Source organism: Arvicola amphibius, chromosome 6, assembly GCF_903992535.2.
Source record: "Arvicola amphibius chromosome 6, mArvAmp1.2, whole genome shotgun sequence".
Taxonomy (NCBI): Eukaryota; Metazoa; Chordata; class Mammalia; order Rodentia; family Cricetidae; genus Arvicola; species Arvicola amphibius.
In genome coordinates, this window is record NC_052052.2 from 18612643 (window position 1) to 18629768 (window position 17126).

Genomic DNA, 17126 nt, shown 5'->3' on the forward strand with positions numbered 1-17126 from the left:
CTTACAAAGATAGCTGAGGAAAACGGGAATTAGGACTATTGTGATGACGTACCTTATTTCAATTTAAACCTATTCAGGCTGGGTGTGTTGGCTCATACATGTAATCCTGGCATTCAGGATGCCGAGGCAGGAAGATTGACATGACGGTGAGATCATCCTGTAGGTGCTGGGAATCGAACTCCAGTCCTCCTGAAGAGCAGGCATCTCTTCAGCCCCCATGCTAAGTTTTTTTTTTTTGTTTTTTTTGTTTTTTGTTTTTATCGAGACAGGGTTTCTTCTGTAGCTTTTGGAGACTGTCCCGGAACTAGCTCTTGTAGCCCAGGTTGGCCTCGAACTCACAGAGATCCGCCTGCCTCTGCCTCCCGAGTGCTGGGATTAAAGGCGTGCGCCACCACCGCCCGGCCCCCATGCTAAGTTTTATGAGGGCCTGTGTATCCTGGGCTCTAGGGCTCAAACTCAGGGCCTTGTGCATCCTAGGTAGACACTCACCCAACTGAGCGGCATCCCCATTATAATAGCAATGACTTAAGGAATTAAAAACCACATGTCAGGTACTGTTGTCTGATGTTTTACTCTTTTGCTTTTTTGGAGGGCTCGCCACCCAGCTCCCAAATAAATCACACACAGAGGCTTATTCTTAGTTATGATTGATAAGCCTTAGTTTGGCTTGTTTCTTGCCCACTTTTCTTAAATTATCCCCTTCTGTATACCTTTCTGTACTTCTTTCTCTGTGGCTTGCTGTGTCGTTGGGCGGCTGGCCCCTGGTATCCCCTCCTTGTTCTCTTGTTTGCTCCTCTTTCTCTTCCTCGTTTCTCCTTTCATACTCTCTGCCTGCTAGCTCCGCCTGTCCTTGCTTCTGCCGTGCTATTGGACCATCAGGTGTTTTAGACAGGCAAAGAATCACAGCTTCGCAGTTAATCAAGTGCAGCGAAACAAAGTCACAAACACACCTGAAAACAATATTCCACAACAAGGTACTATTTTGAAAACATTCCCTTGGAATACCTAGTCCCTGCACTTCATTCTCACAACGTCTCTGAGCGCCAAGGTATTCTCATTATCTCCACTGGGCAGGGCAGGAAGCAGAGGCACACAGAGAGTAAGAAAGTTGCCCCAGATCACAGAGTTGCGACAAACACGGGCAATGTCAATGCACCTGTGCTCTCAGGAAAGCATAAAGGTGGGTGTGGTGGTGCATGCCTGGAATCTCAGCATGTGGGAGAGGCAGGCAGATAATTAGGACTCCAAAGTTATTCTTGGCTATACAGTCTGCCTGGGGCCAGCCTCGGCTACAGGGAACCACCCTCCCCCTCCCTGCTTCAAAACAATAATAAAAAAAGTGCTTTTCAGCCAGGTGGTGGTGGAGCACAAGTCTGATCCCAGCATTTAGGGGGCAGAGGCAGGCAGACCTCTGTGAGTTCAAGGCCAGCCTGGTCTACAGTGCAAGTTCCAGGAGAGCCAGGGCTGTCACACAGGGAAACCCTGACTCAAAAACAAACAAACAAACAAAAAACAAATGCAAAACCAAAACTGAAAAACAAAAGGTGCTTTTCAATAATGGAACTAATTTAAAATTATTAGTAAATAAACTGTTATATTCGAAGATAATATCTTTCTTTATGATCACGTGAGTTGGCTTGAACATTGTTTTTTCCTAAAGGTGAGCTTGCAATGCCTGCAATGCTCTAACAGAATCATTTACTTCTAGAAATTTCCTCTTCAGTATTCAAGAAATATTCAGGGCTGGAGAGAAGGCTCCATGGTTAAAAGCATGGATTATTCTTCCAGAGGACCTAAATTTGGTTCCCAGAACCCACATTTGTCACTCACAACTACCTGTCATTTCAGCTCCTGGGAATCCAACACCCTCTTCTGGCTTCTAAGGGAAGCAGTACATGCATGGCGTGTAAATACACATGAATACAAATATAATAAAATAAAATTTAAAAGAAAGATTGAGCCAGGCAAGGTGACACACACCTGTAATCCCAGTTCTAAGGAGGCAGAGGCAGGAGGATTTCAATGTGATTGAGGCCAGCATGTGCCATGTAGCAAGGCCTTGTTTTAATAAAAAGCAAAAATAAAGTCAGGCGGTGGTGACGCACACCTTTAATCCCAGCACTCGAGAGGCAGAGGCAGGTGGAGCTCTGTGGGTTCAAGGCCAGCTTGGTCTACAGAGTGAGTTCCAGGACAACTTGAGCTATTAAGCAGAGAAACTCTGTTTGGAGAAAAAACAGCAAAAATAAAGATTCTATTTGTCTCGTGTGTGCCAGGGGACATTCAGGCTTTCTGAGAAAAGGGAAACTAGGCTTTCTGGGAAGGACTTGGAGGCGAGAACAAAGGAAGTTCTCAAGGCAGGAAACTGGGAAGTATTTTCAGCACCAAGGACAGAGCCACAGACTCCCTCAGGACCCTGGACAGAGCAACTGATCGAGCCTGCGGGGGGAACCCAACCACGTTGGTGTCACCAAGAGAAACTTGAGCGTTCGCCTCGTTTTTCTACATCCCTTCAAAGACCTCAGCCACCGACTTCTGAACCTCAGGAGAAGAGGTACAGGGAGTAGCTATCGTAAAGGTGTTGCTTAACGGGAGCGGGTTCTGCAAATAGACGACATCGGTTGTTACACTCCGGAAAGATTTACCAGTCCCAGCTGGGAATAGGGCACCGTTAGTGATACTTATGTTTTTTAGCTAAGTAACAGAAGGCTACCAGAGTCTTTTTTTTTAATCCTCCAAAGTCCTATCTCATACATTTTACGCTCAAAACTTTAGTCTCGTGCAAAGCACTTCCTAGGGAAGATGAAAATATTCTTCATAGTCACTGATTCTCCTCCCTATCTTCCATTTCCCTACCCCATTATCTTTTTTCTCGTTCTCAGATGCACACGTGCCCATGAGTGTGCACCAACACGCGCACAGCTGCAGCGTGTGAACCACAAGAGATTCTTACACATTTATGGAGAAGACTGAATTCAGGGTAAGCGGATGCCCCTGAAAGCAGGCTCTGTCCCTTTAAATGGGTTGTAGCCGTGGGGGAGGGGAACTGACCGGAGCTGGCATTGTCCAGTTTGAACTGAGCACCGGAAGTGAAGGGGCAGGGCCAGGGCCGTGCACTGAGCCCCGGGCCATTGTCCATCTCTGACCAGGGCAGTGGCCACCCCCCGGTCCACCCTCTTTATCTTCTAGTAGGGAGTTTACCTCTTCAAATGAGAAACCTCCCTATCCAGTCCTTCCACCAGCCACGCTACCCGGAGGGGAGCGCAATTTAGGATGGTGACTGAAAAGAGCAGGAGGGTGTGGGAATCAGAGTGTCCCGGGTACTGGAGGAAGTGCCTCCACCCACAATATTACCCTCTGCCAGCAAGGGATGAGACAGGACGGGACGCACCGGACAGGATGAGGAGGCAGCTATCACAGAGGACACTCTTCCAGGCCTCCCCCATGCTCTCCCAGGAAGCTCTACCTAGGACCAACTTTAGATGCAGGCTGGGAAGGAAGCAAAGGATTCTTTGCACAAATCAACTAGCAGCTTGTTTCTGATTGGAACAAACCCAGAGGAACTGATGTTGAGACTTGGAGATGAGACATCTAGTTGTAGTCAGAGGCAGGCTGAGTTTGAGAGGCAGCGCCTAGGTCAAGAGAGATCAGCTCTGTGGGTTCTCCTGCCGCCTTCCTGCACCCATATCCTGGCTTCCTAGTGCCCAAAACTCCAGGTCTATCTTAGCACACGGGGGTGGGGGGGTGAGAGCAGGTCAGCGCCAAGCAGCCGGGTCAGCTCAGAGGCCTGAGAGGGAAGGGGGGGAGGGGCGCTGAGGGGCTGGGGGAGGGCTCATCCATTTCTCCCTTGACAGGTGGTTTGTGTTTCTGATTGGACAGCGCCAACAGGCTCACACCTCCCTCCCCCAACTCTCTGGAATGTATAATTATCTGCCTGGGGGGTTAGGGGGGGTGAGCGTGTGTGGTCACGTGGTTATAAAACTCCCCCCCCGTCCCCCACCTGTGTGTGTGGTCACGTGGTTATAAAACTACCCCCCCCACCAGGTCCCCCACCTGTGTCTGCTTTAGGTACCCGCATTGAGTCCTCAAAGTGCAGTATCCTAAATTCTGGGGTACTAAAGACTCTTAGGGCAAAAGACCCCCATGTCCAGATATGCGTATGTGGAGGGGGTGTCAAATCTCTAGGTTCTGGGAAGGGACACCCCAGAGGTGTCAGAGACCAGAGGAGTGGGGGAGGGCGGGAGCCAGAGCCGGAGGGAAAGGGAGGGGTAATGAGAGAGGGGAGGGGAGGGGGCTGCCCGCGGGGGGTTGGGTCATTGTCTTTTAGAATTTGGGAGCCTTTGAAAAGCCGTGGGCCCTCCCACCGCTATTGTGCGGGGGAAGATGTAGCAGCCTCTTCTCCGAACCACCCCTTTGCCTCCGGACTTCTCTGGGGCCAGCAGCCGCCCGACCTGGGGCCCGGGGCCACGGGCTCAGCCGACGACCATGGGCTCGGTGTCCAACCAGCAGTTTGCAGGTTCGAGCTTGCGATTCAGCGGGCACACCTTAGGGTGCAGGGCGTCCAAGAGCTAAATAGAAGGGAGGTGGGAAAGTGTCCCACGGACTTGCCCGAGGGACCCCAAGTCCGTGCGGCCTCCTGCTTCTTGGGGCCATTTCTGGAGCAGGGAACCCTGGTGTTCCAGTGGCTTGCGCGCCGAGTCTGTGGGGGCGGAGGGAGAGAAGAGGAGGGGCCTGTCCCGCCGCGTGTGCACGGGCAACATGTTGTGGGAAGACATGCAAAACTTTCGGGGCATCAGCATCCTCGGTGTAACCTTGGGGAGGCAGCCTGGACAGGTTTCTTCTTACCAGCTGTTTGGTAGCTGCCTCCTCCTGGGTGTCTATCCGCGGGCTCAACACCGAGATCTCCTAGACGGGTCCCAGAGAGGGCCCTGCGATGGCTTGGCCCCCAGCTGATCACCTGGCCCTCCCTGTCTCCAGGTGGCTGCGCCAAGGCAGCAGAGAAGGCGCCCGAGGAGGCGCCGGCTGACGCGGCTCGGGCGGCAGACGAGCCGCAGCTGCTGCACGGGGCCGGCATCTGTAAGTGGTTCAACGTGCGCATGGGGTTCGGCTTCCTGTCCATGACCGCCCGCGCCGGGGTCGCGCTCGACCCCCCTGTGGACGTCTTTGTGCACCAGGTGAGACTGATTCTGGTAACTTTGCTAGGAAAAAGAAAAACTGGGTGTTATATGTATGGGCTTGGCTGATGGCCGCTCCTGTTGGATTGGAGGAGATAAAGGACACTCATTGTGCGTCCTTATCTGCCGGGACACCCCAATTTTGAGTTTCGAGTAACTACGGTGGCGCAAAGAGGCACCACTGATTACCAGCACCCCCTCCCGCCCCCTTCCGGGAACCCCTCCGGCTTACCACGTGTCTATTACCTCTTTCCCCTGGGAAGGGAGCAGGGGGCAGGGAGGTGACCCCGTGTGGCAGAAACTAAGGTTGTATTGTGCTTGCCGGTGGGGGAGGGCGAGGAGGCCAACCAGGGAAGCACATTGCAGGGCCTGAATCGGGCGCTAGCGCCTTGAGTTCTGAAGGTTTGAATGTAGTTTACGGGGCAGGGGAGTGTGGCTAATTTGCCACCCTACCCACGGGCATGAACCTGCCAAGTCAGGTTTTAAGTGCAGATCTCAGTCAGGTGGCCACCCAAAAAGCCAGGTCCTGTGGCCAGAATAGATTTGGCAGATCCCGGAAGGATGAACGTGTGGCTAAAAAGCTTCCCTAGAATGCTGGTTACAACTCTGCTGGCCACCAGGTCCTGCCAGGAAGGAAAACGTTAGCTGAAGCCTTCATAAGGAGACTTGGGTCGGTGCAATCCCAAGTTCTCAGTTAAAGAAGGGCAGCACAGTGGGGAGTGAAATTCAGTGTCGAGGGGCAGGCCGTGGACGGAGGCTGGCCTCTTGCCCTATTCTCCTCAGTTTGGCATTTATGGCCCCAGACAGCCATTGATTGCTGTCCCTAACATTCCTAACCCTAAATAAGGAAGGGAATAGTAGAGTCTTCAGGTTCTCTCCTTACTCGCTTTTATCTCTCAGCATCCGACGGTTGTTCAAGTGTGCCCCGAGCCTCGATGGTTAGGAGGTTCCTGCTCCCCTACCTCCCACGTTAGTGGTTAAGGCTGGACCAGGAGAGAAGAAATTGCTAATCCTTGGCCCGGGAGCTTGACACCCGGTCCGGGCAGGGAGGGGTTACTTCAGGGAGGTTAGCTTTAGGAGCTGTGGGGGAGGGGAAAGGAGGATGTGGGGATTAAGAGTTGGAGCCTGAGGGATGGCGTTCTTGAGGGGGAGGGGTGGGGAAGGAGATGCTGGACCGACTGGTTGGAGGCTGCAGTGAAGACTGCCCTCCAGTCAGGAGGTTGATGAGGGAAACTAGGTAGATTTGGGTTGAAGGAATTTGGGGACCAGCTCTCTGCTCTGCTGTTGGTGTGCTGGGGTCGCTGGGCTTCTGGAACACATGTTTAAGGGACCTACAGCGGTACCTTTAGCTACTTCCTTGAAATACCACCCCCCATCACTACCACCAGACTGCTGGTTTCTGGATGGTGGCTTTGTGCCCCCCCATCTCATTTACATATGTGAATGATAACTCCCAGGAAGTAATTGTGAGAGAGAAGGGAATTGGCCTCTTTAGATCTATTAAATCACTTTATTGCAGGAACCTACTTTGAATGGCCCTCCTCCGCGGGTGGTGGCAAGCCGCCCCCACTCCTCTCCCATTTATCAGATCACAGAGATTCAGATCTCTCCTGGTCTGGAGATGGGCTGGACAGCTTTCCCAATTTGGGGAGGCTGGGATATAAAGGAGGTGCAAAGCCTTCTTGACTCCTTCCAAAGGCTAAGGCTCCTTGGTGGTGGAACAAATCGGAGAGGTGTGCCTCAGACTTAGTCTTAGGATCATAGCAATAGGGACTCTGTAGCGTGTCACAGGGCGAAGCAGCAGTCAGTACAGACCAGCTTGGAGAGCTATGTCTACCAGCCCAAATTTGAAGTTTTTGTGTGTTTGGTTTTCTATGTTTTCTTTCTCCTCCTTTTTTTTTGGGGGGGGGGAGTACAGAATTTCACTGTCTTTAACTGTGGCTGGCCTGGACTTTGCTCTGTAGATCAGGCTGGCTTCTAACTTGATCTCCCTGCCTCTGCCTCCTGGATGTTGGGACTAAAAGCCCCGGCTCCTGGCTGGCACCCATATTTGAAGAAGTGCCTCCCTAACCTCCACTCTCCCCTCACTGTAATTGGTATTTTACCGCAGCCTGCTTTTGCTCAGGCTGGTCCCACACTCTAGCATAATTGAGGCTGGTGACCCGAGTTAACTATGCTGGAGGAATGTTGTAGATAACAGGCAATCTCTGAAACTTGTTTACTTCAGGAGAGTGTACATGAGGCAGAGAAAGTGTTTGGAACTTTTTGTTCTGGCGATGGGGTGGAAGGGAAGAAAGAAACTCAAGGTAACATTTGTCATGCCATGGAAAGGGAGGGGCTCAAGATCAACCCTTCCAAGAGTGAGGTGATAGGTTCTCAACACCCTGTTAGAGACTGTCCTTGTGCTGATCCACATACCATACATTCTTATATTTTGGGGCAGCAGCTTAAACTGTAGTACAGGCAGGCCTGGAAGTCACTTTAGCCAAGCTGACTTATAGTTTGGTGACACTCCTTTCTTTGCCTTGGCCTTCTGTGTATGATCTGCATATACCTCATCCTGTTCCAGAAGAAGAGTAGGCGGATCAGGGGCTATGGCACAGGTTTCTCTAATACCCATAATACCATAGGTTCAGCCATAGGTCCCTTTAGATCTTGAAATCTATGTCGGGAATTGATTAGTCTCCGTATCTTGCCAGATATCTCTTGGAAGGCAGAGTAACTTCTAGTTGGGAAACAGCAAGATCTTCATCGAAGTGGTTGGGAAGTTGCTGACCGCTTTAAGTTTTGGTTTAAGTCTGGTTTCCTGTGGCTCAAAATGCAGGCCGCCCAAGATTTGTAGGAAGTATTGGCTTTCAGCAGCTTTTCAGAACATAGCTTTTTGCTAAGGCAGGCTCTTTTGTAGCACAGGCTAGCCTCGATCCTCCTACCTTTGTATCTCCAGTGTTGGGAATTGTAGGTGTGTACAACTACCATCTGGCCCAGGTGAAGACTATAATGAACTAAGTTGGGTTTGGACAAAAATTCAACATTGACACAGAAATTGAAGCTAAAACTGCTTAAGCCACAATGGCTTAGATCTACACAACATACCTGAGGGATGGTAGAGAATAACCTGAGGTTAGGATACCATAGTTGGGTTGTGGGACAGTGTGTAGGATCTTGCCTTTCTGGTTTATAACATTGCATGGACTGACCATTGTGAATGTCCTTTCAAGAGAGGAACTTGACTGTCTAGGTGGTTTTTATACTACATTTTTGTTCTAAATGAATGACTATGGAAATGAAAAGAGATGAAGGAATCTTGAGAGGACCCTGGAGGAACAGGAGTAGAGGGAGTGTCTTCACCAGAGGAGACGGGGAAGGCGGTAGAGGAGGCTGCTGCTTTCTTTCTGGGCTGATTACGATGGCTTGGCACCGTATAGTGTGCCATGAGTATTGGGGTACATGTTGACAGCTTACAACTCCAAACCCCAGAACTTTGGCTTCATTAAGATCATCTTGGAGTCAAGCCCAGGAACCCTACATGTCATTCCCATGTCAGTGGGAAAAGGTGGCTTAAAAATACGGGGTTTTGTAGAGTGGGTATAAAGAACCCCGTGTGTTATTTTGGCATCTTGGAATATTTGGTGTCCTCTTTGAGGTGGTGTGCCTCCAGAGAACTTCTGGGTGATTCGATATGGCAAATGTCTGCCTTGTGAATGGTGACGTTGCTGCCTGCGCTATCAGTGGTTTCCAGGGTGTAAGGCACACATAGCCAGGGCTCAAACATTCCTTTTTTTTTTTTTTTTTTTTTTTTGAGAAACTCACCCACATGAAGAGCAGCAAGCCTGTGTAGTCCAAGCCTGCGAGGTTTCAGCAGGAAACGTTCATAATTGTGCAGTCCTTTTAAGCATGATTTCACGTTGCTGTTAGAAACCAGTAGGATGGCTTTTTCTTTGGTTTTGGCATAAACTTCAGGAAGCTTTCCATTCCCATTCGCACCCTGCACTCCTTGCTTACAGCTGAGGATCGGGGTTGGATGGGAAGAGAGCTCGCTGTCCTTGTATCTCCAGCATCTTGAGGAATGGAAGGACCAGGAAAACCACCTTGAGGAAGGAGCCGGGGTGTAGGTGCTGACAGTCCCCTCCGTTCAGAGCCTCGCGCAGGCTGATACCCCATCTGGTGGAGAGCTGCGGAGGAGCATTTGTTCTGGGCTACTGAGCAGAGGTGAATGGCAGGCAGCTAACCTTAGAACATTAATGATACCAAGCTCTGTGCGAGTCTTGGGCAAAGCCTTGACCCCAGAGTGTCACCACTGTGTTGAATCTTTCAGATGAAAAGGCATTTAGAAGTTTAAAAGCACAGCTAGAAGCAAAGATGTCCGACTTGCCTTTATTGGACCTTGCTGCCCAGCAAGACCAGGCTCGTGGCAGTCAGCCCAACACTTGTCCTTTCTTGATACTATGATCAAGGTGCTTATTTTTATCTGTAGTTCTTCCTTGGAGCTTTTGTCCCAGGCACTCCCTCTGGCTGGCTCTCCCAAATACATACTGGGCTAATCTCCCCACTTAGGGTTTTCTGGTGAGACTTCTCCGCTTAAGCGCATTGCTAACCTTCAAGGCATTTATGAATCTTCTGGTTGTAATGCCGCATGATTTTGACAGGAGTGCTTTTGCACCCTGCTCAGTCTAAAGTGAGCATTGATATGTATTTTGGTTACTCAATTTAGGATTGGTCAGAGACATGCATAGGGTCACCCAAACCTGGAATGTCCCAAGGTGCTGGAAAAGAAGAAAGAAACCCTTCTTTTAGTCCTGGTCAACTGGGCGGAATACGATGGAATTCTCTCACAAAGTCTCCCACCAAGAAAGCAGCAGAGTGAATGGTTTGTGCAAGCCACAGGGGACAGGAGAGGCACAGCTCAATCTGACCCTTAGCTTATTTACTTTTTTTGGTCCACATTTCTTAGATGACACGGTATATGTGGGTTTAGTCAGGTGTTGATACTTGAGTGGGGTATTTGATGTGGGGGGGCGGGTGGGGGTTCCTCAGGACAGGAGAAGCCAGGAAGTGTGTAACTGAAAGGAGCAGCATTGGGGGAGGAAATGCTGTAACTCCCCCACCCCCAGCAGTGGCCCCCGCAGGCTGCCCACATGACTAACTCCAACAGGTTGGAGAAAGGAAGATGGGATTGCTGGCCCTCTTCCCCTTGAAATATTTATCTGCTGCGGGAAGGATTTGACAGAAGGCGCCCTAGGGGAAGCGTCCTCTTTATTAGTCCATCCTGGAGGTACAGGGAGGGTGCTGGGGGGGGGACGGAGAGAAGATGGCTGTTAGTTGACTAGCAAACTTCCCCTTCCTGGGGTCTGACTGGAGGAGAGGTTCTGAAGCCATTCCTCTCACCCCGACCGTGGTGTAGAGGAAGGAAGGAACTGGTCCGATTTGAATGTGGGGGAGGGTGGGAGAGAGCCATCCTAGGGGGATCCGTGCCTTGGAACTCCAGGAATCCGACCACCAGAACCAACCAGTGTCAACCCTTTGTTCCCTGGGGCTGTGCTCTATTGGGGGAGCTCAGGCCATGCCCCTCCCCCCCAGGGCCTTTGCTTTTTTTTTTCTTTTTTTCTTTTTTTTTTCTTTTTTTTTTTTTTTTTTTTTTTTGAGGGGATGGGGAGAGAGGCGGGGCCCTGCTTTGTGTGTGGTTGGGGGTGGAAGAAGAATTTTCAGGCTCCTTTTAGATGCTGGCCCTGGGAGTCTGGCTTGGTGGGGCTGCACACTGATTTACCTATCTGATAAGGGAAGAATTCAAACTATGTTTTAGAAAGGAGTGGGGGGAGGGTATGGGCAGCCACCCCTGGAGACCACCAGTTTAAATCCTGCCTAGCCTTTATGTTGAGGTGCTTGCAGGGGCGGTCTTAAGCAGATCTCTAGGGGTAGAGGAGCTGAGGGGGTTAGTCAGTCTCATTGCCTTACCATTTATACTGTCCCCCCACCCCTGGTCTCACAAGTCTTAAGAGTGGGTAGAAGAGGGAGGTGTTGCTCTCCCTAAGCTGGATCTCAGAGAGGGGCTGGGTTGGGTTTTGTTTTTTTGTTTGTTTTTTGTTTTGAGTTCCCAAGAATGGTTAGTAATAAAAACAGTTAATCTGAGCATCCCAACACTTGGCTCTTACTGGTACCTTGTCTCCATTTAGTCTGAAAGTAAGATAATTGGTCTTCCTAGAGGATTTCATGTGGCTGGGGAAGTGTAGCTGCTTTTCATGTGTAAAACCTCAGAGCCTCACCATGAAGTCAGGGTATACTCCATTTTACAAATGAGAAAGGAGGGAACAAGCGCCTAAACTCAATCCTTAACCAGCTACCTGATGGATCACAGCTGGAGTCGCCCGCCCAGGGGAAGGTGGTATGTTGGTCTGGCTCCCCAGCACCTCCCTAGCTAGCTCCTCTGGGTTTTCGGGTGGTTTCTGTGCAGTGGGGTCCGAGAGGTGGGTCCTAAGTTTTTTTTTCCCCCTTGCTCACATCAGATTGGGGCAGGAGGTTAGGAAGTCACCATCCCTGCCTGTTCCTGTGGGTGTGAAACACTAGGAGAGACCGGGTAGAGGATGCTTTATATGTGTGTGATTTTGGTTCAATCCTAAGCACCCTTTATAAAAAGTGAAAGACTATATCCTATAGTCATGAGTATTTAATGCAAGCTTAGTAAGTCCATGCCCTGCAGAGTCTGGACTTTGTTTAGGTTGAAATGTCTACTCTGGGCCTAATCTGTTAATTCAGCATTCAGGAGGCTGAGGTGAAAGATCTCCAGTTCAAGGCCAACCTGAACTACTTACTTAGCAGGGTGAACACTTAAAAAATAAGCAGATTGCTCGAAAAAAACCAAAAAAAAAAAAAAAACACAAAAAAACAAGCAGATTGGGCTGGAGAGAAGGCTCAGTGGTTAAGAGCATTGCTTGGTCTTCCAAAGGTCCTGAGTTCAATTCCTGGCAACCACATGGTGGTTCACAACCATCTGTAATGAGGTCTGGTGCCCTCTTCTGGCCTGCAGGCATACATATAGACAGAATATTGTATACATAATAAATAAATAAATGTTTTTTTTTTTTTTTTTGGTTTTTTCGAGACAGGGTTTCTCTGCAGCTTTATAAATAAATGTTTTTTAAAAAAAGACAAGCAGATCTCTGAGTTCTAGGTAGACTGGTCTACATAGTGAGTTCTAGGCCAGTCAAGGCTACATAGTGAGACCCTGTCTTAAAAAGAAAGAAAAAGAGGAGAAACCAGGACTTACCTATTTTGCGAGCCCACTTAGGGCCTAATTGAGCCTGGAGGATGGGTATGGTGCCCAAGTCTGCTCTTCTTCACCAACACCCTTGATGGAGGTCTGGTTTGTGTACTACCAACTAAATTAAAACAAAAGCTAGGTCGGATGCTGGTGAGATGCACCTTTAGCAGAGGCAGGCAGATCTCTTGAGTTCAAGGACAGCCAGCTTGAAACCCTGTCTTCAAAACAAAATCCCCCCAAAAAGAACCCCAAAAGTTAGAATGATGGAGGAATTTGTGCCCCCACCTGGCTAATAGTTCTTTTTTCTCGCTTATTTTTCTAGAGTCCTAGTGTGAAGTATTCTACCAGCTAGAATACAAGTGGACCTCGTTAATGCTCTGATGGTCCTGGCTAGGTGTACAGCGGTCCCTTTGTTTCTCTGAACTCATGTGCTTTTTCTGTGCCTGTTTATGTGTTGGCAAGAGGGTCTCTAGATAACCATCTGTGTAGATCAGGCTGGCCTTAGATACATACACTGCTTCTGCTGGAATCAAAGTAATGCACTAGCAAGCATTTTTTCTCTTGGGGAAGTGAGAGCCACTGACTGCTATATGAGCACACTCTACCATTAGTCCTGTGTTCTAGATGAGGACCTTTTGACCTAATCACACACTGAACTGCTTCCTCTAGTTCCAGCTGTGTCGAGACTGTTCTGGGAAGTGCTACCTCCTGAACTAATAAACAGTGGGTCTGGTCTGCTAATTGTGGCAGCCGTGGGCGTGGGGCTTCGGGCTCCTTTTTAAAGGAGCTGGACTCTGCAAACTGCTCTTTAAGTCTTTATTTCCGGTCATGATCATCATTCCAAATCAAGTAGTTGAGCGTCTGTTTTCTTGTTGCTGGGTGTGCACACGTGGCCCCAGCTGCTCAAGAGGCAGAAGACTCTGGAGCCCGCAAATCTGAGAGCAGTTTGGGCAACACAGGTGTCAAAAGATAAAAATCTAACTCATTGCCGTGGAATCCATGTGGAATTATGGCACTTTGGAGGCTGAGGCAGGAGAATCACGAATTTGAGGCCAGCCTGAGCAGCACAATGAGACCCTGTCATTAATTCATCCAAAAATGTACCCAGATGAGGTACCAAAATGTGGCATGAACAACAAAACCTATTGGCTTTTGTAATTTTTTAATTTGTGTATGCCTGTGTGGATACAGTACACGTGCCACATGTGGCGGTCAGAAGACCACCGTCTGTCCTTCCATCTCATGGGTCCCAGAGACTGAGCTTACTAAGTTTTCAGGCTTGGCAGCAACTGGCTTTACCCACTGAGCCACACCCTCCCAGCTTCCTTTTTTAAATGTGCATGGCTCACGTTCAGTGTGTTCTGACCTTGAAGAAGATGTGCAGCCCAGGCTGGCCTCCAGGAGTGCTTTCTGTCCAGGCCTTCTGAGTGCTGGCACTGTGGGGTGGTTAGAGGTTACCACCATACCTGGTACACTTGTATGTGTTTAGTTTTCCCCCAAGTAGTAGCTTCTTGTAGATTTGTCTGATTGTGTCTGACTTTCAGTTCGGGTTTTGAAACCATGCTGGCCTTGAACCTACCTTCTTCCTGTTTCAACCTCCCTCCTGAGCCTTGAGATTAGTAGTGTGGTGTCGTAATGCAGGCTTGCCATTCTTTTTCTTATCAAATAGGTATTTAGTTCAGATAAATTTGAACTGGACAGTGGTGGGGTGGTGGTGCATGCCTTTAATCCCAGCAGTTGGGAGGCAGAGGCAGGTGGATCTGAGTTAGGGTCAGCCCGGTCAATAGATGGGAGTTCCAGGCCTCTTAGCTTCTCCACACATTCCTGGAATCTCTTCATGACATTCCATTTTAATCCTTGCCCTGAAACTGATTGTCAGTTTTCAGTAACATTTTCATGATTGCAGATTTAAAGATTACAGGAATAGACAGACATATTCTCAGTCTTTTCCCCCAGATTCATCCGTTAACATTTCGCCCTCTTTACTGTATCCTTTTATCTCTGTGTTGTTTGGGTTTTTGTTTGTTTGTTTTTTGTTTTTTTGCGGGGTATGTATGTGGAGGGGAGAGACAGGGCCTCACTATTGTCCTGGCTCACCTGGAACTCATCCTGATTCATGGGTAGGGTTAACCTTGACCTCAGAGGTCCATCTGCCTCTGTCTCCCAAGTGCTGGGATTAAAGCCTTGTGCCACCACAAAAAAGCCACCATAGTAACCATAAATACAGCATTAACTATCTTAATCTGTATTTCCTAAGAATGGAGGCGATTGCTTGCTGTTCTTATGGTGACCCTACGATTGGGTGACAGGCATGGGCTGCCACGCTCAGCTCGAGTTTTCTCATCTGTTAAATGGGTGTGTTAACTTCCCTTCCTCTCTCACGGAACAGGTAAATGTTCGCAGTTTTGTCTTACAGTAAAATCTTGCCTTTCCCTTTGCCCAGAGTAAGCTGCACATGGAGGGTTTCCGAAGCCTCAAGGAGGGGGAGGCCGTAGAGTTCACCTTTAAGAAGTCGGCCAAGGGTCTGGAATCCATCCGTGTCACTGGCCCTGGTGGAGTGTTCTGTATTGGGAGTGAGCGGCGGCCAAAGGGGAAGAACACACAGAAACGAAGATCCAAAGGAGACAGGTATGGCCCAGGAGGCGGCTTGTAGAAGTTGCTCAGGATGAAGCCGGGTGGTGGTGGCGCATGCCTTTAATCCCAGCACTTAGGAGGCAGAGGCAGGCGGATCACTGTGAGTTCGAGACCAGCCTGGTCTACAAGAGCTAGCTCCAGGACAGGCTCTAAAGCTACAGAGAAACCCTGTCTCTTAAAACCCAAAAAAAAAAAAAAAAAAAGAAGAAGAAGAAGAAGAAGTTGCTCAGGATGGTGCTCCCTCAGGTCCCCCCTGAATCCGGTTACCAGTGAATTGAAGCTTCAACGATGCAGTCAGTGATTGCTTGCAACTCCCTTTGCCCTCGGACCAGCTTCTGTTGCTGGGGTGATGCTGCCTGTCCATACTGACTTTAGAAGCAAAGGCTCCTGTGAATATGTATGTGAGCGATGCTGTAAGATGTTGCATATGTGTTATCTACTGTTTCCTTACCAGCTCGCCAATTGGTTACTGCGCGTTTTTCCTATGGGACTTAAAACCTCTTAGCTCTAAAGAGGTAATATTAATTTGGCTTTAGAAACTCTTAGCTTGGCAGTGATGGCGCATGCCTTTAATCCTAACAGAGACAGCTGCAGGGGTAGGTGGATCTCTGAGTTGAAGACCAGCCTGGTCTACAGGGTGAGTTCTAAAACAGCCAGGGCTACACAGAGAAACCCTGTCACCAAAGGAAAGGGAGAAATCCTTTCCTCAGCCAGGTCTGGTGGAACATGCAGGAATTGGGAGCAGGGACAAAAAAGTTCTGCCACCAGCTGAAATGTAATGGAACCTTGTCCCAAAATGAAAACAAAAGCTAGAAGAGATGGTTCAATGGGACCCAGGGGAGGTCTCATCCATCCATCAAGTTGTGTGTCACCGCTGATGTGAGTCTGAAGGCCATCGGATAGATCTAGAAAGGGCATAATAAAGGGAAGGGGTGGTTACAGTGATGAACATGGATGGGGTGTCATCCCTTAAGGGGCTTCAAACTTCTTCCCATGTTTCCCTCACCTTTACCATTCTGTCTTGTGCCAGGTGCTATAACTGTGGTGGTCTGGACCATCATGCCAAGGAATGCAAGCTGCCACCCCAGCCCAAGAAGTGCCACTTCTGTCAAAGCATCAACCATATGGTGGCCTCCTGTCCACTGAAGGCCCAGCAGGCCCCCACGTCTCAGGGAAAGCCTGCCTACTTCCGGGAGGAAGAGGAAGAGATCCACAGCCCTGCCCTGCTCCCAGAAGCCCAGAATTGAGGCACAGGAGTGGGGGGCTATTCTTTTGCTATCGGGGAGTTTAAGGAGGCATCAATCGGGCAGAGTGGAGAAAGTGGGGATAGGGTGGGTTACGGGTAGCTGGCACTGCCATGTGTCTCAGGCTGGGGTTCCCAGTATCACCCTGTCTTCCCTTGGTGGGGGGAAAGGGGAGGCAATGGAAACTCCAACCATGCTTTATCTAAAGGCAAGTGAAGGTTTTTGTGGGGAACCACCCTAGAACCTGCATGCTTTTAGCTGAGGCTTTAACCCAAAATGACATGCTTTTGAAAGTGGCTGGGATAGGAAGGTTCTTCTGTAGAAGGCTGTGTGATATTTCCCTTGCCAGACAGGGTGTGAAGCAAGTGTAATACCACATTAATGAACCTAACCCTCCAGCTACTACACTGTGGGAGGGACTCTCGGGAGCCAGGCAAGGGTTTTTTTTTCACATCCTGCTTACTCAGCCCCTTCCTGGGTTGCCCTGCTAGGAAGGGGGGGTATCTGGCTGTGGGTTGTGGTGGCAGCAATGAGGGTGTTTGGGGGTTGGGGATAACCTGCTCTTCTGCCTCACTCCCAGCTCTTTCACAGGCCAATGTGATTTTTAATTTATTTACTCCCTTGGGTAACTGCACCTTGGGTCCCACTTTCTCCAGGATGCCAACTGCACTATCTGTGTGCGAATGACGTATCTTGTGCGTTTTAATTTTTTTTCTTAATATAAATAATCGGTTTGTATTTTTGTATATTTTAATCTAAGGCCCTCATTCCTGCACTGTGTTCTCAGGTACACGAGCAATCTCAGGGATAAGTCCGCCTGCA

General features: G+C 49.4%; 1 protein-coding gene across 1 annotated transcript; it reads left to right on the plus strand.

The window, feature by feature from the left end:
• The first annotated feature begins 4482 nt into the window (after positions 1 to 4482).
• Lin28a (lin-28 homolog A) lies at positions 4483 to 16307 on the plus strand. Its single transcript, XM_038335424.1, has 4 exons — positions 4483 to 4513; positions 4975 to 5171; positions 14870 to 15054; positions 16091 to 16307. Exons 1-4 carry the CDS (start codon positions 4483 to 4485, stop codon positions 16305 to 16307), a joined length of 630 nt encoding a protein of 209 aa, XP_038191352.1.
• Positions 16308 to 17126: the final 819 nt, after the last annotated feature.